Below are 21,360 nucleotides of genomic sequence, written 5' to 3'. Positions count from 1 at the left end.
GACATGTACAAACAAATTATCAAAATTTGTTGTCCTAAATCAAATGTCTTACCCAGAATTAGGATGAGGGCCAATCTGGTAACACCACATTGTTCACTGACTGTTATGTTGTAGGTTGTGGGGAAAGACGCCAACGTGATGCTGGTTACAATGGCAGCTAAATGTCTAGCTGGACTGGCCTCTGGTCTCAGGAAGAAGTTTGGAACATATGCAGGACAAGTAAGTTAAAAGAATCTCTTAATATTTAATAGCAATGTTATGTTTAATAACCAGTCTCAACATGTGGGGAAGATTTCTGTGTTAAATGTGTGAGTTTGTTTTTAAATTTCAGAGGAGCTGCTGGATATCATTAGCAAAATAATTGTTTTAATTAATCTATCTTTTTACCATTTTCCTTTAGTCATGTTGGTATGTTAGTATATAACAGTTTGTTATATAAGTCAGCATATAGAAAAACAGTTCTCAGGCACAACAGCCTTTGCTTCGCACTCTGTCCTTGACAGTTTAATATGACAGCCTAAGATGATGTGGAAAGAGCAGGTTGCAGGTGCCATTATGCAACATTAGAACCACAAGGAGTTAAACAACCCCTCACTCACGGAACAAGAACTGGAAGAATATAATGCACCATTGATTCAAGATCATTGATCGTCACTAAATGAGAGCTTTGTGTGTATCCCCAGGTGGCTCCAACCATTCTGGAGAAGTTCAAAGAGAAGAAGCCTCAGGTTGTCCAGGCCCTGCAGGAGGCTATTGACGCCATCTTCCATACTGTAAGTGTAGAGTCAAAATCCTTGCACTGAGCAGGTCTTCTTCAATCATCCAATGAAAAATGAAACAGCAGCAGGGTAATGAAAGAATTATTTGGCACACACACGCAAAGGAAAGGCAAAGACACGAAGTCTGAGAATACTTTTCATTCTCACCATTGGAGTGGCTTTTATTTTGCCTGGAATGTGTGGCTTCTGTGGGATGTGTACCTTATGTCAAGCCATGTCCATATGGCTGAAAATCTGCACTCCTAGTACATTAACTTCAAAGATATGCTTGTTCTTTGCTCTTTTATTTTCAGTATGTTGGGATGTTCTTCTTACTTGTTGTATTTGTACATGGGTACATGCTGTAGCTTTTTAGTTTTAGCCATATCCTGTTCTTTGTATTTGTCATTTTAGTTACAGTCAATCTGATCTAATGTGTAATGATCATCCACTGCAACAGTTTGGCTTATTTATGTGTTTTTAATAGTTTCTGAACGACATGGGAGAGCTATGACACAGAGGAATAAGATACATCAGGCTTTGATACACACATAATACTTGTTAGTAGGGTCACTCCCCTTTGTTATGACAGTGTGACTTCATATAATCTCTTGGTCACAATAAGCTGTGCCAAAGCTGTCAACGTTGTAATTCTATTTTCACCAGTAGACTTTGTTTGAAGTCATGACTAACCTAATGATGTTGACTGAGTGGAGCCATTTTTTTTTTTTTTTCAAAAAGCCTTTTTCAGTTGGCTTCTCTTCACTTGGCACTGCTGCTGCAAACCCTCGTGCACCGATTGCTAACTTAATGACTGATATTTATAGAGCACTCTACTGACTCCCCAGACTTCCTTCTAATGCATTATAGAAGATACTCTCATTTAAATTAGATAAATTGATGGATTGTTGTTTTTTTTTTTTTTAGGTTATATAATGTTACATTTGATAATCTTTTTTTCCTTTTTCCCCAGACCACCCTACAGAACCTTTCAGAGGACATCCTGGGTGTGATGGACAATAAGAACCCGTCCATTAAGCAGCAAGCCTCTCTTTTTCTGGCCCGCTCCTTCAGACACTGCACCCAGGCCACACTGCCCAAGAGCGTCCTCAAACCCTTCTGTGCTGCGCTCATAAAGGTACACACATGCTGGGTGGAAATGTCTTAGAGTGATATTAGTGTTCTTGTTTGTTAATAATGTGGTAATTAACAAAGTTGTTGCTGCTATGACGTTGAAATAAAGCAGAATGGTGAAAATAAATAAGCATCAAATGTTTTTCTCTCTTATCTGTTGTGCTGTCTGTCCATTTCTCTCTGTAACTCCATCAGCAAGTGAATGACTCGGCTCCAGAGGTGCGTGATGCTGCTTTTGAAGCTTTGGGGACGGCCATGAAAGTGGTTGGAGAGAAAGCTGTGAACCCCTTCCTCACTGATTTGGATAAACTCAAACTGGACAAGGTGAGGCTCAGTGGACTGATGGGGATGAACAGTAGGATGATTGGTTATACCAGAAGAAAGCTCCCGGTTTTATTTTTGTCTGAATAACTGTCATTCTCTGCTAACAACTGTCCTGTATTGAATGTGTTAACAGATAAAGGAGTGTGCTGATAAAGTGGAGCTTGCAGGAGGGAAGAAGGGTGCTGGAGGGGGAGGAGGAGCAGCAAGTGGAGGGGGAGACAAGAAGCCAGCAGCTAGAGCTCCTCCCCCTGCTGAAGCTCCATCTAAATCTTCTGCCCCACCCAAGAAGACCCAACCTGCCAGCAAGGTAAATCTTAGCTGTAGCCCAATTTTGCTGGTTCATGGAATGTAATAACCAATGACCTAAAGGAGCTTAATGTCTACAGTTGTACTTGACTCTCTTTCTTGTCTCTCGTAGTCGTCAGCAGGTCCACCTAAAAAAGGCAAACCATCCTCTGCAGCTGGTGGAAAAACCAAAAAGAGCTCTGACAATAAAGAGATAGCAGAAACTGAATTGTCGGTAAGTCCATGCACAGACACTTAAAGGGGCCCTGTGGAATTTTCTTGTAAACAAAAGTTAATGTTTGCATTGCTACTCAACAAAACTCATTGTATGTATTCCTGAGGTCTAACAAACTTGTTTGATGCATTTCCTTCCTCATAAAACATTTATAAAGCCAATTTGTTTGGTTTTAACATTTTGAAATCCACATTGTTTACATCCGTGTTTACTTACCAGCAGGCTTCTTCTTCCCCTTCTTTTGCTGGTGTGTTGCTGCATTACAGCCACCTGTAGATCAGCGGGATGATGTGAAACCACTGGCAGAAATGTGTATCGCATCAAGTGTGTGTTTGTCAACAAACACAACAGGGACCCACTCATTTAAAGACACTGCTTCATAGTGCTGCTGGTGGTCAAAACTCCACAGGGTACCTTTTAACATTCACCTCTCAGATGAAGCTTTTGTAGAAAGGTGTGTCACAGTACCATGGGTGGATGCAGTGTTAATAGTGAACGCTCTGGGTCTGGGTAACCCTTTCAGTGTTAAATAACGTGTTTTTATCAGGGTATCTGTAGGTCTTGAAATAACTTGAAAAAAGAAAAACTATAATTATAATTTTATATTTATAATTTTATTAGTATTTCATACGCTAGGAAACACTAACAATGGGCAAGTATTGATTTTATAAAAAACTTTTTTTTTTGTTTTATTAATCTATCTCTCCGTTGTATGTTACTTATCAGGGTCCGGCCACATTAATTAAATTGTATTTCTATTGTTCAATACTGCTGGGAAGTAGTTAAAAAATAAAAAAAAACACTTTTTAAAAATACCCCTCATATTGTTTCTACTGGTTTTCCATCCTACTTTCATACTTTGGCTGGTGTGATTATGAAACAGGTATTAAATTACTTTCTTTGTGGTTTGTTTTATGAGTGGTGTTTTATTTTATTTATTTTTTTTTTTTATTGTCACTGCACACTATTCGTGTAGTGCCATGATAGAAAAGTAGGTCTGTTCTTTCCCTCCTTACACCTGTTACATTTTTTAAATCTTAAAATGTTGAAGTGAATCAAGTCTTCTTGAGACAAGATGTTGGACAGAAAACGTGTCCTTAGTCAGCATGCATTCTGTGGGAACATACTGCATGATGTCATGATCCTGCTATCAATACTGTGATTATTCTTAATAGCAATAAATAATCATTTCAGTGTCGTTTGAGTCCCACGGCACTATGACTCTGACTCTTATTCTGCATCATCAGTATTTCGCTGTTGGTTTTTCAGATCATTTAAATGTTGCCTGTGTGTTTTGTCATATCAGGTTGAGGTGTGTGAGGATCTGGCAGCAGGTGTCCTTCCTGCCTCCTGTCTACAACAGCTGGACTCAGCCAACTGGAAGGAGAGACTGGCCAGTATGGAGGAGTTCCAAAGGGTAACATCTTTTTATTTCATTAATAACATGGTGGCATCTCACAAAAATCTGACACTCACTAAAACACAAATTGATATACTTCATATTATGGTTAATATTAAACATTTTTGTCACAGAAGTATCAATGTTGAAGAAACCCATATTGTTTGAACTCTTACTACCATTAAATATTGAGTGTGGAATACTTCAAACTACATTGCATGTTGAAGGCTGTTAGAGCCTGATGTGTCACTACCTGCTGAATAATAACATGCAGGAATGTTAATCTATGAATTCATATTTGCTTGTAGGCTGTTGAGACTATGGATAAGGCGCAGATGCCCTGCCAGGCCTTAGTCAGGATGTTGGCCAAGAAACCGGGCTGGAAGGAGACAAACTTCCAGGTAACTGTCTCTGTTAGCAGCTGATGTTGGAGCATATTGAGCAATTGGTTATCTGAAGTAACCTGGCAGCTGCTGTTTGAATGAACATTGCCTCCAGGAAAATACTTTGTTTTGAAGTCAAACCCAGCCAAAATTTGAAAGTATAGTGGCTTCATTTGTCCCATATCATACTTTTATAGAATCAGAATTCATACTAATGCTGTATTCTTCCTTCCCTTGTGTAGGTGATGCAGATGAAGCTCCACATCGTGGCTCTTATAGCCCAGAGGGGACAGTTTTCAAAGACGTCCGCCTCTGTGGCTTTGGATGGCTTGGTGGATAAGGTTGGAGATGTCAAATGCGGTGGAAATGCCAAAGAAGGTCTGACTGCTATTGGACAAGCCTGCTCACTGCCATGGACTGCAGAACAGGTTTTTTTTAGTTTATTCCTCTTTCTTTTCCCTAAAACAAAATATCAAACCCCAAAGAGTGGTCAACAGGCCTGTAGACATTGACTATGATGAATTACCTGTATTTACACTGTTTGTTTCTCATTTGTTAGGCCGTGTCTATGGTGTTTGCACAGAAGAACCCCAAGAACCAGGCAGAGACACTCAACTGGCTAGCTAATGCCATTAAGGAGTTTGGCTTTACTGGGTAACTTACAGCCCTCATTTAAACTCTCATCATTATATCAACGCATTAAAAAAGTCAAGTCAGTGTCATTTTGCTAACAATTGCATTTTAAAGAATGCAGGACTGTTGTTTTTTTTAATTGTAAGCGTTGACAGACAAATGTGTTACAACAATTTTAAAGGTATCTGTTGACCTTCGACCTCTCCTCTGCAGTATCAATGTGAAGGCTTTCATCAACAATGTAAAGACAGCTCTGGGAGCGACTAACCCTGCTGTTCGGACGGCAGCCATCACCCTGCTGGGAGTCATGTATCTCTACATGGGAGCTCCTCTTCGGATGTTCTTTGAGGATGAGAAGCCGGCTCTCCTTGCACAGATAGATGCTGAGTTTGAGAAGGTAGAGACTTTCTGTTGGGATCAGAATACACTGATATCTTTCTGTCAAATGGTGATTATTTTTCACTGTTGCATTGGTCAAGAAAATAAACTTAAGCTCTTTTCACCACTTGTTATCATGACAAAAAGTTATGTACAGGGAAAAGGAAAATAAAATGTTTATCTTTTATGTGTTTCTCCATCGCAGATGCAGGGCCAGTCTCCACCAGCTCCAATCAGATTCACCAAGAAGGCAGCAACGGAGGAGGAGGGTGATGATGGAGAGGAGCAGGAAGAAGAAGGAGGAGGAGGAGGAGGACAGGACATCATGGACCTATTGCCCAGAACAGATATCGGGTAAGCAAACATTGTCCTCAATATCATATGTCATTCACATTCATAGTAATCTCTTATTGTGGTTTAACTCAGTTTTCCAAGCTGACAGAATCATTTCCTTATTTTCCACGAGGAAATGATTCTGTCTGTCAGACTTGGTCATTTCATATAAAGCAAATCTTTACATATTTGAGAAGCTGAAACTAGTATGAGTGTGATATTGTTGATCACAAATGGTTTTAACTTCATTGACTGTGAAATCCATTTCAGTCATTAATTGGTCCAATTTTTTTTTTTTTTTTGTTGATTGCTTAGTCAACTATTTAGTTTCAGCATGGAATCAAAGCCAGCAAAATAAGTGTTGAGGCACTATGCTGCATCCCCACCATAGACCATTGAAATATACTATTGAGTAAATGTACTGTCTCACATTTCTGTTCTGTTTGTACTTGAAATGATGAAACTTATCTCTCTCCTTTTTGTCTCGTCTGTCAGCGACAAGATAACATCCGATCTGGTGTCTAAAATCGGGGATAAGAACTGGAAGATCAGGAAGGAGGGTCTTGACGAGGTCGCAGCTATCATCTCAGAGGCCAAGTTCATCACAGCCAACATAGGAGAGCTGCCTCTGGCCTTGAAAGGACGACTCGGCGATTCCAACAAGATCCTGGTTAGTTAGAGAGCAGGCCTGTACTGCTGCATTAAGATAATAGCAAGGCTAGTACAGGATCTAGAGGCATTTAACATGACAGCTTTGTTTGACAGGAATAGGAATGCCACCTGAAGCAGTTCTAAATTAGTAAGAACCTGGAGAATTTTTAGTGTTTGTTCTTTTCAGTCTGAATGTGAAGGTGCTGTGTGGAGTAGCAAATAAAACCCAGCAGGAATGACTGGCTAGCTTATGATTAGGGCTGGGCAAAATATTGGTATTGTGATATGAGACTAGATATCATCTTAGATTTTGGATATTGTAATATCATGATATGACATAAGCATTGTCTTTTCCTGGTTTTAAAGGCTGCTTTACTGTAAAGTGATGTAGTTTTCTGACTGTTCTAGCTGTTCTATTATTTGCCTTTACCCGCTTAGTCATTATATCCACATTACTGATGATTATCTATCAAAAACCTCATTGAGTAAATATTTTGTGAAAGCACCAATAGTCATCCCTACAATATTATTACAATATTGATATCGAGGTATTTGGTCTAAAATATTGTGATATTTGATTTTGTCTGTATCGCCCAGCCATACTTATGATTTTACTCATGACACTTCATGATTTCTTGCTTTGTAATCTGAAGAAATTCACCATTGAAATCAAACATACAATACATAGAAAGAGAAATTCACCATTTAAAAAAACAAAACAAAACAAAACATGGTACTGAAACGTACTATCAAGCCAACAAGAGGTACGTAGGCACCATCTGGCCAGTACATGCAGATCACTCTGTCTTTAGTGGTCGCTGCTGTAGATTTAATGGAGATTTATGAAAAGTAAAAAATTTCATAGAGGAAAGGCTTCCTGAGCCCTATACTTTCTGTTTTTCCCACAAATGTTTCTGTCTTGGTGGAGCGGCTGATAACAGCACTGCTGTTAAAACTGGACAAAATTTTGCTGAAATAATAAATGAAGTAATTAAAACCTCAGTTTTAATGAAATTTGATGATGTCATAGTTCTGGGAGAAAGTGCTTAAAATGTGAAATTCTTCACAGTGTGTTGCATTATGCTACATGGGTTTGCAATTGAGGCACCAACACAGCAATGAAGGCTTGTCAACTTCTGCCTACAACCCAGATTAATATATAAGGACAAGGATGTACAGTATTTGTCAACATACACATAACATCTATGGAAAAAAAGTACCGGCTTTGAATACAGTTATTGGCCAGTCAGAAACAGAACTAAACCAAAGTGAAATTGTTAAATAATGTTAGTCTATAGAAGGTTTGGATGTAAGAAGAACAACATGATTTAAAATCTGAGCATTGTGTCTGTTCTCCAGGTCCAGCAGAGCCTGACTATCCTGCAGCAGCTGGCTACAGCCATGGGACCTGGACTCAAGCAGCATGTTAAAGCACTGGGAATCCCTGTTATCACTGTAATGGGAGATAGCAAGGTACACTGACACTCTCATCTCAAACACATCCCAGCTTTCAGAGGGACGTGGAGCACAAGTAGTGTTCTGTGTAAGACCTTCTGTGTTAAAGGCTCATGTCTGTACATGTCAACAGATTTTTATTTTCAATTTAATGACACTTTTTAATACTTCCTCCTTATATTTATAAAAGCTGCAATCACATTACATAAACCACATAAGTTTCATTTGAGTTACTGCACCACCACAAACTTTTGAACTCTTTAAAAACGAATTGTTGTTCAGCACATGTGCAGAACATGCAAATGTTGTAACATGCAGTCTGAAAATATACACAAATTATAATGGAGTATGAGGAATGACAAATAAAGAAAACATGCTTATCTAAAGCAAAGTGTTGAATATACAAATGTGGTCTCGGTGAAGACAGTGTCACGTCTTTGTTTGCTGATAATGAGCATGTCTCCTGTTCCTCTGCAGCCGAACGTCAGAGCAGCTGCTCTGGCTACTCTGCAGGCCTGGGTGGAGCAGACTGGGATGAAGGAGTGGCTGGAGGGAGAGGACCTGTCAGAGGAGCTAAAGAGAGAGAATCCCTTCCTACGACAGGAGGTATATACACACACACATACTCCACTCTCTTAACATGGAGAATCCAGTATTCAGCTGTTTCAGGAAAGAGGAATTGTTTTCTTGCACCTTCTGGGTACAAATGAGATTTTCAGGTGAACATATTCCTACGCTATATCATAATATACAGGATGCAAATAAAAAATGTGTGTAAAATGCAACTCTCTCCATCACCCAGGTGTTAGGCTGGTTAGCAGAGAAGCTGCCCACTCTGAGGACAGTACCTGGGGATCTGATGCTGTGCATCCCCCAGCTCTACGCCTGCCTGGAGGACAGGAATGGAGACGTGAGGAAGAAAGCTCAGGACGCCCTACCCACCTTCATGATGCACCTGGGCTATGACAAGATGAATAAGGCTACAGGGAAACTCAAGGTACAACGTGTGTTATGAATGACACTCTCAGTATACTGTTTCTTTCAGCAAACTAGTTAGCAGAGGTGTTAAACTGTGCCTGATCATACAGTGAACACTGATTCATAGCTGTCCTGTCTGCAATAATGAACCTCTCTCTGTCCTCGTCTCCCTCCAGCCTGCCTCTAAGGACCAGGTGGTAGGCATGTTGGAAAAAGCCAGAGCAGTGATGCCAGCTAAACCTGCTGCTCCTGCTAAAGCTGGAGGAGGAAAAGGCTCTGCAGAACCAAGCAGAGCTGCATCAGGTTTGTGTGACATCGCAGTGAATGACTTTTAGATAGAGTACAACCACAGTCTCACATGGCTGATTCTCAGTGTCAAACCATCTTTGTGGTGGTTCGACAAATAATGTTGTATTATGTGTGGGTTTATGACTGTCATCAAATCCAGACAAAGTCATCAGTATTATTTTAGAAATTAAAAAAAATCTGCAACAACAAACTGGCAAGTTGATGGCAGTCTAGTCTGGTATATTAAGAAATACTGGAAATGTGGAAAAAAACAAGCCCAATCTTTTTTATTTATTTATTTTTATTTTTTTATATTCAGTACTTTAAGTGTTATCCAAGAGAGCATGTTGCATAGTGCAGAGTTTTCCACAAAACAATTACAGCAAGGTTGGCAAATTCCTTGACAGTCGGCTCAGTGATTAAGTAACAAATATATTCACATACTTGATCAATGCCTGATCTCTGCAGCCTCCAGGTCTCAGCCAGCCAACGAAGACTTTCCTGACAGTAAACCTGAAACTAAGAAGGTCAGAGGAGGAGCTGCTAAGAAGGTATGTGTGTGTGTTGTGCACAGTAACGGTGGAGGTATCATACTGTAAATTCTCAAATAAAAGCTGGGAGTCAAATAATTGCTTGGTCTTAAATATAGTAGCTGCGGCTGGAATGAACAAAGGCAGCCTGTTAATAAAAGCCTGCTAAAAATAATGTAGGGGTAGAATTGCTTTACTATATTGGCTCAAATGGGTACAGATGTACCTGTGTCCATTTCCACAGCATCAATTCCATCAGCACAACAAGAGAGTCCTGATATACTCGCTACTCTCAGAAAAACTCAGTGAAACTTGATGCCTCCTGGTAGGCTTTTAACATGAAGCAGTCTACCTGGAAATTGATGGAATATGCGTTTCAGAGCGGCTGGGAGGCTATTACTGTCAAACAAATGCAGGAGGTGTTGAGTTTCATTGACAGTAACCACTTACAAAAAAAAGTAAAACCAGTACATGACTCTGTTTACTTGGTGCTGTATAAATATACATTATATTAAATTTATCAAGCCAACTGTTAAACAGGACAAGCAGGAATAAAGATTCATTTTTAAGAAAACTTGCTTCAAATAACTGTTGGTTCTCTCTGCAGATCAGGTAAAGAAAGGCCATAGCCACCATTGATTTCTAACTCTTTGTGCAGCTGAATAAACTGTCAGATTAAGTACAATTCATATTTTTTGACTGTGTACGTCATTTGGTTTTCATCGGTCATTTCTTGACTGTGAAGTGTGAACATGATGTGGTTTTTCTATTCGCCCAGCTCCCCTCTCCTCCCGAAGAACCTGCCCCTCCCCCTCCCTCCAAGGACAAGGACAGTAATGCTAGTAAAAAGCCCCCCAGCAAAGGGAAGGCTGCTGCTGGCAGTCAACAGGTAGATGTGGCACAGGTGTCCTCCTGATGAAACTCTGGAGTCACGAGCAGCAGATGTGGACAGAGTTTCTCACTGGACACTTGTTAGCCTGACAGATCTTAACCTCCGTACAGCTTCTCTCCTCCTTGGCCCAGCCCGGTCTTGGCTCGGCCTAATCCTGTGTCTCTCTAATTACTAATACTGGCACTGTGAATCTACAACTGTATCATCAAATTCACATGGACTCACATTTGTTAGGTGAAATTAGATCAGCATACCTAGACATCTGTTTTTAAGCCTTTTTTAACAAGTAACAACATGCTGACATAAAGATGAATCAAAGTGCAGTTTATGCATGCTTACAGAAATGAAGCAGAGACTGAGAGGGGTCACATGCCACTTAAAGGTTTCAGGTCACTCCACTGCATGAGTGTGTTTCTGGATGTGTGTTGCATGTTTTTGAATAATATCACACGAGTGTTTCTGCACTCTGTTTTATATGTGTTAACCTGCACTGAGATCTTTTCAGCATAACGGCGCCGTATCTCTTGTTTCTACTCTGTCTGTCACCATTCAAAACACACACACACACACACACACACACAAAGATAACCTACACTAACAGCTGCTTATTCCATGTGATTACTACACACACAGCCAATGAGGAAACATGATGTCACACAATTAAGTACACAGACAGAAAACATCGGTTTGCTTCCTCAGCCTCACACTGTGATTTTGGTTCCCCTCTCAGGGTGCAGCTGCTAAGAAGCCTGCAGCCAAAGGCATGAAGGATGATGAAGATAGGTCTGGGCCAATCTTCATCCTTGTCCCCAATGCTAAGGAGCAGAGGATCAAAGAAGAGAAACAACTGAAGGTACTTACAGGGCTGAACAACATATCATGGTTCCAGTGCAGGAGAAGTTACTGACTTCTGAATTTCATTTGGCCTACATTATAAATACAATATAGTAGGGCTAGAGATGAGGCAAAACATTGAATCTCGTATTTTAATACATTTTTGGACTTGATGTCTAGGACAGTTGAGCAAAAATAATAAGACCTGCACTACCTGCAAGGCTGTCATTATTAGACATAGAGTACATGTTATCACACATAGCTATCGACCAGATGCTTCAACTAAGTAGAGCAGCCGAATAATCATTTTCAACACAGATGGAGCAGAAAACTCTGCACACTAATTCACCTGCTCCTGCTGTTTGTGTTTCTTGACAAAGTATTAAATTAGTCTGATATCTGCAGACTGCTGCTAGCTTTAGCTACCTGGCAGGCAGGGACACTGAAAAGACTGAACAAAGAATCCGCACACTGTTCTGTGATCTCAGTTTGCCTTTGTTGATGAGGTATCATCTCTGGTTATGAGTTGAAGCAGTGGGAGTCGACTGAACAGTGTTCAGAGTCATTTTCAGTCTGTCCCTCCTGTAGATGCGACCCTTAAATTCACTACTAGATAGCCAGAGACAGATAGCCACCTGCAGTCACCACAATCCTTTAAATTGCAGCAGGTGAGCATGTAGTGGAAGTATTCACACCAGTTTACACTATTTAGACATAGTGCAACAACAAGTTAGTTAATTAAATTAATTTAATTTGTTGCCCAGCCCTACAATATAGCCTACTGAATGCTAGCTTTAGCAACCAAACTTGCACTAAATCTAAGCACTGCCCCTTTTAATAAATCTACAACACAGGAATACATAGTGTTGTGAAATACACCTGCAATGAATGTGGTGTTTTTGCCCCTTGTATCACGTAAATCTTCAAGTGAGTACTGGTGGTCATTTCTGGCAGCCTTTAGATGAAAACATGCAACTGTTCCATTTAAACCAACTGTTTTCTTTAACCAAAGTTGCTGCAATTGTATTTTCAGCTGTTGACTTCCTTACTGAAGATGTCTGACACAAAACTGAGCAGAAATGCTGTTGAAATTGGCTTGAATTTGATTGTTCTCTCTCCTTGGAAATGTCTTTCTGTAGATCTTGAAGTGGAACTTCAACACTCCTAGAGACGAATATGTAGAGCAGCTTAAAACTCAGATGTCCACCTGCTTTGCTAAGTGGCTCCAGGATGAGCTCTTCCACTTCGACTTCCAGAGACACGTCAAAGCTATCGGAGTCATGATTGAGGTAGGAACTACTGTGTGTGTGTGTATTCATGTGTCCTGCTCTTGGAAAGATGTCGTACTTTGTCTGGTTCTCATTTTCTGCAAGGGTAGTTAAAAAATGGTTGGTGTGTGTTTGTACTTGACAGAGGTTAGAGAGTGAGAGTGAAGCCACCATTAGCTGTCTGGATCTGATTCTGAAGTGGTTCACCCTGCGGTTCTTCGACACCAACACCACAGTCCTGATGAAGGTGCTGGAGTATCTGAAGCTCATGTTCGCCATGCTCAACAGAGAGAACTACCACCTCACAGAGTATGAGGCCAACTCCTTCGTCCCCTACCTCATACTCAAGGTCAGCACACGTCACACTCACATTCAGGATGACAAACACACCTCTGTTTTTCAGTTTTTCATGCTCAGTTTTCTTTCCTCTCATCTTTAGGTTGGGGAGTCGAAGGATGTGGTTCGCAAAGATGTTCGAGCCATTCTGACCATGCTGTGTAAGGTTTACCCAGCATCCAAGGTCTTCCCTTTCCTCATGGATGGAACCAAGTCCAAGAACTCCAAACAGAGAGCTGGTAGGTCTCTACAGACATAGAGCTGGAGTTACAACAAACTCTGTCCAAACGATTGGAAGTGAAGTATTCTAACAACTAGGGATGCATGATATTGGATTTTTTGCCAATATCTGATATGCCGATATTACCAACTCACTGTGGCTGATTGCCGATACCGATATATGCACATATTTTTTTCCAGATGGCTGAGGAGACAATTACGCATGCAAGCATAGATTGTACTAAGTATGATCAAGAAAGACAATATATGAAGGAAGAATTTAGGAAGCCTTAAAACTTTAATGAACCTGCCAAGTGGGTGGAGCAGTAGAGTTTTCATTGAGTTCATTAGACAGGATTTAATCTCTCCACACTCCAGAGCAGAACGTGGCGGTAATATGCTGGTTGCCTACTGCCGTTATAAACCAAAAAGATTTTTTTTTTTTTCCAAACAGAGTGGTACATCCTGTCAGCCGAGGTGTTTCCTATCTGTGCAGCCGAACTTAGTAGCTCCTCGGTGGACTGTGTCACCCTGACGGTCCCGGTGCTTCCTCCGCAGGCACCGGGACCGTCAGGGTGAAACAGTCCGTGGAGGGAAGCACAGTCAGGCGGCGGAGGAGAAGGCAACAAATCGGCCTCTCATAATCGGCAGAAATGGCCGATGCCGATATTTCATTTTAGAGCTTTTATCAGCCGATACCGATGACGTGCTGATAATATCGTGCACCCCTACTAACAACATTGTTTCTGTGGCTTTCTTCTTCTCAGAATGTCTGGAGGAGTTGGGTTGTTTGATAGAAAGCTATGGGATGAATGTATGTCAACCAACTCCGGCTAAGTCTCTGAAGGAGATCGCTGTTCACATTGGTGACAGAGACACGTCTGTCCGCAATGCTGCCCTGAATACTGTGGTGGCTGTCTACAACGTCTGCGGGGAACAAGTCTACAAACTAATAGGAAATGTAAGCTAGAGAATTATAATACTGCAGGATGTCATAAGACTCACTTTGTACAATTTTACATAATTCTTTCCCCCGTCCTTCCCAGTTGTCAGAGAAAGACATGAGCATGCTGGAAGAGAGGATCAAGCGTTCAGCAAAGAAGACCCCTGCAGCTCCAGCCAAGCAGACTGCCACAGAGAGGTCTCAGAGAGAGCACCCAACTAACCCCAACGCCACCTTCCTCCGCAAGCCTGCACAGGAAGACCCCAACAAACTCAAGTAGGTCACCTCTAACATTGGTCTGCAGGGAAAAGTTAACCTCAGCTGAATAAGAAACAATGAAGATGCAGATAGAAATGTAGCTCTACTGCACTTGTATGGAATTATACTCAAGTCTGTGTTTTTGTCTTTTTATGTGTCCACCATGAAAATAAGATGACATATTGAACAACTGAAATAGAAGAATGTGAAGGACAAACAATGAGTTAGTAAATGTCAAACATGACTTTAAAGGAACAAAGGAGGAACAAAAATGTAGTACATGAACAACATAAGTTGTAAAATCACACAGATATTCCATTAACATATTCAGGCACATATAAAGTGTTTTAAAGCATTATCTACACAATAGTATAGAAAACTTTCTAACATCTGTTACCTCACACTTTCTTTAAAAGTTCCTCTTTTTAAAGTTTTATCATTGTACAATGTTGAATCACAGTGGATGTAATTGGGTTTTTAAACTGATCAATTGAAAAATACTATAGTCATGGAGAGATTTATTTTCACTTTGACCTTAATCAGATGTTGTCAGTTTAGTAACAAATGAAGGTAGTTTGTTAGCTTTAACCGTCTAGTTAGCTGCTCTCTGGAGTGGAAGAATGACATTATTGCACAAATAAATCTTCTTATACGGTGTATGTTAATGTGTTAATGTTAAATATTAACTTCCTTGCCAATATAAAAATAGAACTGCTACCAGTATTTCAATTATTGATTAAAGTATTGACTTTCATAATAGTCTTATAATAGACCAAGTAGCTTATATTACAAACAATGTAAATCTCAAATATTACAAACCAAGTAGAGGGGGTGTAAAGTGATGCTTTCTGTGTCTATTTTTAGATGCAAACCAGTGGATGGAGCATTAATTGGAAGGTTGTAAAATAGCACTGCTGGGTTTCCTGTCTTAAATGGTTAACTACACCACTTGTGCCCTTAAGTATCACACTCGGTGATTCTAATTTGTTTTAGTTCTGAAATAAAAACAAAACTACAGTGGGCATTCAATCACCAAGCCTCTGAATGAAGTATAACTGCAAGCGATGTACCACTGGCTATAGTTCATTATCTGTCCCTGTCCAAATAATGGAGTTATACCCCTAGCTGGCTCAGTCAGTGGTCCATGTTCAGATGCTATAAACAATAGTTACAAACAGTAAAAGGGTAAGAGCATATTTGACTGTTGCAGAAGAAAAGAGGTGAAGATAACAGATGTTATGCAAAAACAAAAAGTAGGAAACGATAATGAAAACGACTCAAATTAGCATTTGAAGCACAGTGTGTTGGATGTCCCAGAGTCCTGAGTAGGTGAATTCATGTTTTCAGTCAAGTGTATAAACCCCAACATTTCCAACTGTCATTCATAAGCATGTTTTTCATTCTATCAGCCAGCCATCTCTTTAATCAGACTGTCAGATTCATCATAGCCTACATACTGTGGATTAACTGCTGTCATTTGACTGTAGTGAAATTTCACATAGATGTTCTGATCTGATCTTCTGTTTGTGTTCTGCTCGCAACTAATCTGTCCTTCTCTTCTCGTCATGTTTTTACTGAGTCTTTGCATGTTAGGTTGCTCTCACAGATACAGATTTTTATTTGAAAAGAAAATCAGTTACATTTAAATTCTATCAACTGTGTCTGTGAAACCAACCTGTGTTTGTCTTTGGCTGGCTGATGGGCTGCCTGCCCGTCTCTTAACCCCTTCATCTTTCTTCCTGTGTGATTCTTTCCTCCTGTCTCTGCTCTGCTGCCTTCCTTTCTGGAGCAGAATAATGTATCGCACGTATAGAATGTGAGTACCTCTTCCTCCTCCTCCTCCTCCCCTCTTTTCTGTTTCCATTGGGAAAAACTCTGAATGCATTCTAATACTTATCATCCTTAAGACTTTATTCTTATTCCCCACTATCAGCCGGTATGTAAAGCACCAGACTAATGTTCCAAATGTCCTGCTGTCACTTTTAAATATACATCATTCTTACTGCCTTCATCACCCTCTTCATCTCTCTTATGTATGTTTGTATATGTTGTATATAATGAGCATGGACATGAAATGAACTGTCCTTTACTTTGACTTATACAATCCTGCCAGTTACAACAAATATAGGGTCTCAATATCCTCAAAAAGTCAGTTTCAAATAGAACATGGGTCAGTATTTTTGGCTATTGATCTTTACATTTTACATTTCTCATTAGTTTTGGTTGGTCATGATGTTGTAGAATTTGTCCTTTTTAGGAAAATAGATGAATACAAGGCATTTTAGAACACTGGTAATGAGCTGATTGGTCAAACAGCTGACACTGTGGTTGCTTCAACTTGTGTACAGCTTCATTCATGAAACGAGGAAGCATTATAGTATCGATGTTAGGATGAGGGGTAGACATTTGTTGTTGTTTTAAAATAAAGTCAGACTTTGCTGTTGGCTTCCTGACTCATTTTCAAAAGACGAATGAGCTGAGAGCACAAGCGAGCTAGAGAGTGAATGAGGGAGAGGGAGCGGTGGTAGAGAAAGCAAAACGAGAGAGATAAAACTTCATTTTCTGATTGTTTAATGGTGGGTATGTTCTAAAGCAGAAATAAATAGCTACTGAATAGATTTGTCTACTGTGGCGACAGGCGCTCTGGAGTTTCAGTCTGCTCTGCCTCCTTTCTTCTTTTCATTCCTTCATCACATCCAACTCAAACATCAGTCACGCAACAGTAAATACAAAGAACATTGTTGTTTCCTCAAGTGTGAAAACTGCTTTTCAGATGTCGCCGTTGTTTTTTTTTAAATCTGCCATGGGTCTAATTAACATAATCTACATGCTTCTGGAGAATGCAAACAGGAATGCTCAGAAGGGACTGTTAGGTCCTAGTTTTTGGTGGAAAATGAGCGAAAGAGAAACTGTGTGTTAAGAGGGTGGAGGATCAGAGGTGACAGCAAAGAGAAGAAATCAGTGTTTTTGAGCAGTTGTGAAGACATTTCACTGGTACTTCAGTGTCTGAATATAAGGAGTGTTGGCGTGCTGTGGTAGTATAGTATACACATTAGGCTTAAGAGCTCAGCCTCATTATCTATGTGGTTAGACTGTACTGTGGACTGTGTAAAGGCATTATTTGGGCTCTGCATTGGTTATGTGTTACATTAGGAGACTTGAAGTTTTGTTTTCCCATCACAAGACTTGTCACATTGAGATTAAAAGCATGTCACATTTAAATGGAAGCAGTGGGTTATAGTTAAAGCAGACAAACTGTACAGGAAACAGTTAAGATTCAAATATGTCATTTACTCAGGTGTTGTGGAAATGGTTCATGTCTGTTGGTTTTATATATCTTTAAGTTTAAGTGTGCATTGTTTTGTTTTTTTTGTTTGCTTGTTTGTTTGTTTTTTTTTATTATTATTATTTATTTATTTTAGAGGCATTAATGGTGAATTGATGATTTATCATTAATTTGGCCAACAATCATTTAAAGAGCATTTTTGTTCTTTATTCCAGTTGTCAAGGTCTCTTTTCAGTGTGTTTTCTTCCTTTCCAAAGAAGACACTTCATGTTGGTTTTAGATCAGTGCTGCTCAGCTCCAGTCCTGACAGTCCAACAGGAACAAACTCTTCACACACTTCAATACTATGATTTGAGGTTCTCTGAATCAGACCTACATTAGACTCAAAGATAAACTAGATAATATTTGTTAAAGGTGAAAAACATCAATTATGCTTTGAACCTTTTCCCTCCTTTGTTATTGACCTCCTTGCTCTGAATACATTGACTTTGGACTGAGAACCATCAGATAAATCCACATACTGTCCTAGATTCTCAAACTAATAAGTAAAAGCTTGTGCCAGTCAGAACTGGAGCTAAAAGGCACTGATTGATCATACATAGACTAAACATACTGTCCTCTCCACTCTTCTCCCATCTTCAACCATCTATCCTTCAATTGCTGATCCAGCCAAGCCCGTCAGAACGCTCAGCACAGCGAGTCCTCCCACCCATCCATCCCCAAAGAATTCCAGTTAGACCTGGACATGATCGAGATGGACCAGAGCAGAGTGTGTGAGCTGCCAGACCTCGTCCAACACAAGCTGGATGAGCTGCTGGAGCCCATCATGATCCCCGAACCCAAGTAAGTTAGACAGACTGAAGCAGATACACAGTTCAGTATGAAACGTAGGAGAGGAAGGATTAGAGCTATTTGAATATGTTGTTATGATTAATGCTGCTGTGGTTTATCCTCCAAGGATGCGTGCAGTCTCTCCTCACTTCGATGACCTCCACAACAGCACAGCCTCCACCATCAACTTTGTCATCTCTCAGGTGGCGAGTGGTGATATCAACACCAGCATACAGGCACTGGCACAGGTATAACGCATACGATCTCTCTCTCATTCAAACACACTCACTCACTCACTGCTTTGGTCAAATACACATAATTTATGATCTTCAGCCTTCAAATGTTGAAATCAAGTGTTAAAAAATTAAATCCATACATGTGAACATACGTATATACTTAGTCACCCATGTAAACCTGCATAGTTGCATACACACTGTACACACATCTAGACAAACACTATATCCTACTGTATACGGTACATACACATCTACATACTGTTGCAGTGAATTTCAACACAACCTCTTATTACTGCTGTTTTTATAAAATTATTACAAATTTGCTCAGACATGTTTTCATCAATCATGTCTTCACAAAAACATGAAGATTGTGTCTGACATCACAGATGAAGGGATATCTTTAAACTTGGATTTGGGATTACTGCTCACTACCATCTTTGACCATTTGTTCTTTCCTGCCTCCAGGAACTGACAAAGTCAAACCTAAACCTCTACATCTTACTGTGATTGGCTGAAACACTTGTCATTTTTTTATAGACCTATAGAGAGAGATGGAGTACCTTATTAATCCCAAAGGGAAATTAGAGTTGGGGAAGTGGGAGAGGCCACTGGTTGCGGATGTGTATTTCCTCATCCTGTATTCCCATTTCAGATATTTCTTTAAGCAATCTCCTCTCAACATAAAAACTCTGGACTCTCCTGGATAATGTTAACAAAGTGCATCCCAGAAGCTGCTCTCTGCTCTGCTCAGCTAAGAATATGTGCCTGAAGCGACATCAAGTTGCACAGAACAGAATGAGCTGAGCAGGAAGTCAGACACAGAAACAGCATAGAGCATCTGGTCAGTTTTCAAAATAAAACACCCTGTGCAGACTCCCGATCGTATATCAACAATAAACACAATTAAAACAGACAAAAAAGGAAACCATTTAACTACGTAACCTACTCACCCATTGTAGAAGCACATAAACCAAGTAAAAATATTCAAATCAACAAAATCTGAACAAGTCAACAAAATCGGGCAGGCCGTCACCATAGTAACTACCTGGTTTGCTGCTCATATTTGGTACTGGTGAGCACCAGAAACTTCCAATAACAAACATTTTGATTTTATTGGAACGTCAAGACGAGAAAAAGACTGACTTAAGACAGCTTGGACTGAGTTTTATGATCACCTTACAGATGATTGATTGCAGAGCTTGCGGTTTGTCCCCACAGATTGACGAGGTGCTGCGGCAGGAAGACAAAGCAGAAGTCATGTCAGGTCACATCGACCAGTTCCTCATCGCTACCTTCATGCAGCTGAGGCTCATCTACAGCACACACATGGCTGACGACCGGCTGGACAAGAAGGACATTTTTAAACTGTACAGCTGCATCATAGGAAATATGCTATCTGTGAGTAATCACTTCCTGCTGCTACTCTGATACATACACTCATCCGATATGTCTGTAGCTCATTGACTTTGTGAGGTAGACACTGAGGACGAGGAGACATTAATGTCTCGATGAACTCCTCTGTCCTTTCTGTCACCAGTTGTTCTCTATGGAGTCCTTGGCCAGAGAGGCGTCTATGGGTGTGTTGAAGGATCTCATGCACGGTCTGATAACACTGATGCTGGACGCCAGAGTGGAGGACATAGAGGAGGGACAGCAGCTCATCAGATCTGTCAACCTGCTAGTGATCAGAGTCATGGAGAAATCTGATCAGACCAACATACTTAGGTGAGCGTGTCCAGATTTTAACAAATGGATCCTATCAAAATAAAATTTCACTTTCACATTGCTCAGGACCACAGAATTATCCATCAGTCATGCAGCATATTCCAAAAACTCAGTGACTGCATTTCATTTATTTATTTATATAATGCTGCTGCTGCTTGTCTGTAGGACATTTTTAACCAACCCTGACATTTATGATCAGATTCTACACAAATATGTACATTCATTTTTCAAATAGTTGTTTACCTCAACTGCAGATGGAACCAGATCTGTATTAATATATAATACCACTTAACCTATATTTTAATAAGACTCTCTGTTTTCTAATCTGCTCCAGTTTTGCTGTTTGCTGTTACTATAAACTCATTATATCAATGAATTCAACAGACTGTATACAGTATTTCCACAGCATCTGCACAGCAGCAGGTGTGTCATACTTGTTTGACAATAAAAGCCTCACAGTAAAGAGGGTATAATGAGTTCTGTTAAGAAGACAATCACCTGCATAGAAAGTGTTGTTGCTACATTACTGCAGCTTTAAACTGCTTTATCAAAAGCCACAAAGAAGAGTTTCTATTTGAACAGAAATGCTGTTTCATGCACTCATAGGCCCTGTTCTTACTTGGCATTAACATAATGGTGATCCGATCACAAGTGGACAGCTCTGAGTACGTTAGTTCACGCCTGGCATTAGAATGCGTCTCCAATGACCACTTTGTGATTGGATCTCACTTCCCACTCTATATGCAAATAAACACATAGATCATTTTC

General features: G+C 40.1%; 1 protein-coding gene across 3 annotated transcripts in view; it reads left to right on the top strand.

Annotated features, from left to right (window-relative positions):
* The window catches only part of ckap5 (cytoskeleton associated protein 5), a 39,221-nt gene that overhangs the window by 11,831 nt on the left and 6,030 nt on the right, over positions 1-21,360 (top strand). For 2 of the 3 annotated variants that reach the window (XM_044357572.1, XM_044357571.1), the window contains exons 9-37: positions 115-219; positions 684-773; positions 1,732-1,896; positions 2,088-2,216; positions 2,350-2,523; positions 2,635-2,736; positions 4,043-4,153; positions 4,444-4,536; positions 4,761-4,946; positions 5,078-5,172; positions 5,365-5,548; positions 5,735-5,883; positions 6,358-6,532; positions 7,873-7,986; positions 8,446-8,574; positions 8,771-8,965; positions 9,123-9,249; positions 9,703-9,785; positions 10,543-10,653; positions 11,387-11,509; positions 12,630-12,779; positions 12,904-13,107; positions 13,198-13,333; positions 14,081-14,274; positions 14,360-14,532; positions 18,470-18,643; positions 18,759-18,879; positions 20,086-20,265; positions 20,405-20,592. In XM_044357572.1, the coding sequence (XP_044213507.1) occupies positions 115-219; positions 684-773; positions 1,732-1,896; positions 2,088-2,216; positions 2,350-2,523; positions 2,635-2,736; positions 4,043-4,153; positions 4,444-4,536; positions 4,761-4,946; positions 5,078-5,172; positions 5,365-5,548; positions 5,735-5,883; positions 6,358-6,532; positions 7,873-7,986; positions 8,446-8,574; positions 8,771-8,965; positions 9,123-9,249; positions 9,703-9,785; positions 10,543-10,653; positions 11,387-11,509; positions 12,630-12,779; positions 12,904-13,107; positions 13,198-13,333; positions 14,081-14,274; positions 14,360-14,532; positions 18,470-18,643; positions 18,759-18,879; positions 20,086-20,265; positions 20,405-20,592 (4,160 nt within the window). The remainder of the gene's footprint in view (positions 1-114; positions 220-683; positions 774-1,731; positions 1,897-2,087; positions 2,217-2,349; positions 2,524-2,634; positions 2,737-4,042; positions 4,154-4,443; positions 4,537-4,760; positions 4,947-5,077; positions 5,173-5,364; positions 5,549-5,734; positions 5,884-6,357; positions 6,533-7,872; positions 7,987-8,445; positions 8,575-8,770; positions 8,966-9,122; positions 9,250-9,702; positions 9,786-10,542; positions 10,654-11,386; positions 11,510-12,629; positions 12,780-12,903; positions 13,108-13,197; positions 13,334-14,080; positions 14,275-14,359; positions 14,533-18,469; positions 18,644-18,758; positions 18,880-20,085; positions 20,266-20,404; positions 20,593-21,360) is intronic. The other variant, XM_044357573.1, reaches the window with a different exon arrangement.

This window comes from Thunnus albacares, chromosome 7, assembly GCF_914725855.1.
Source record: "Thunnus albacares chromosome 7, fThuAlb1.1, whole genome shotgun sequence".
Taxonomy (NCBI): Eukaryota; Metazoa; Chordata; class Actinopteri; order Scombriformes; family Scombridae; genus Thunnus; species Thunnus albacares.
This window is presented reverse-complemented; position numbering and strand designations above follow the sequence as displayed.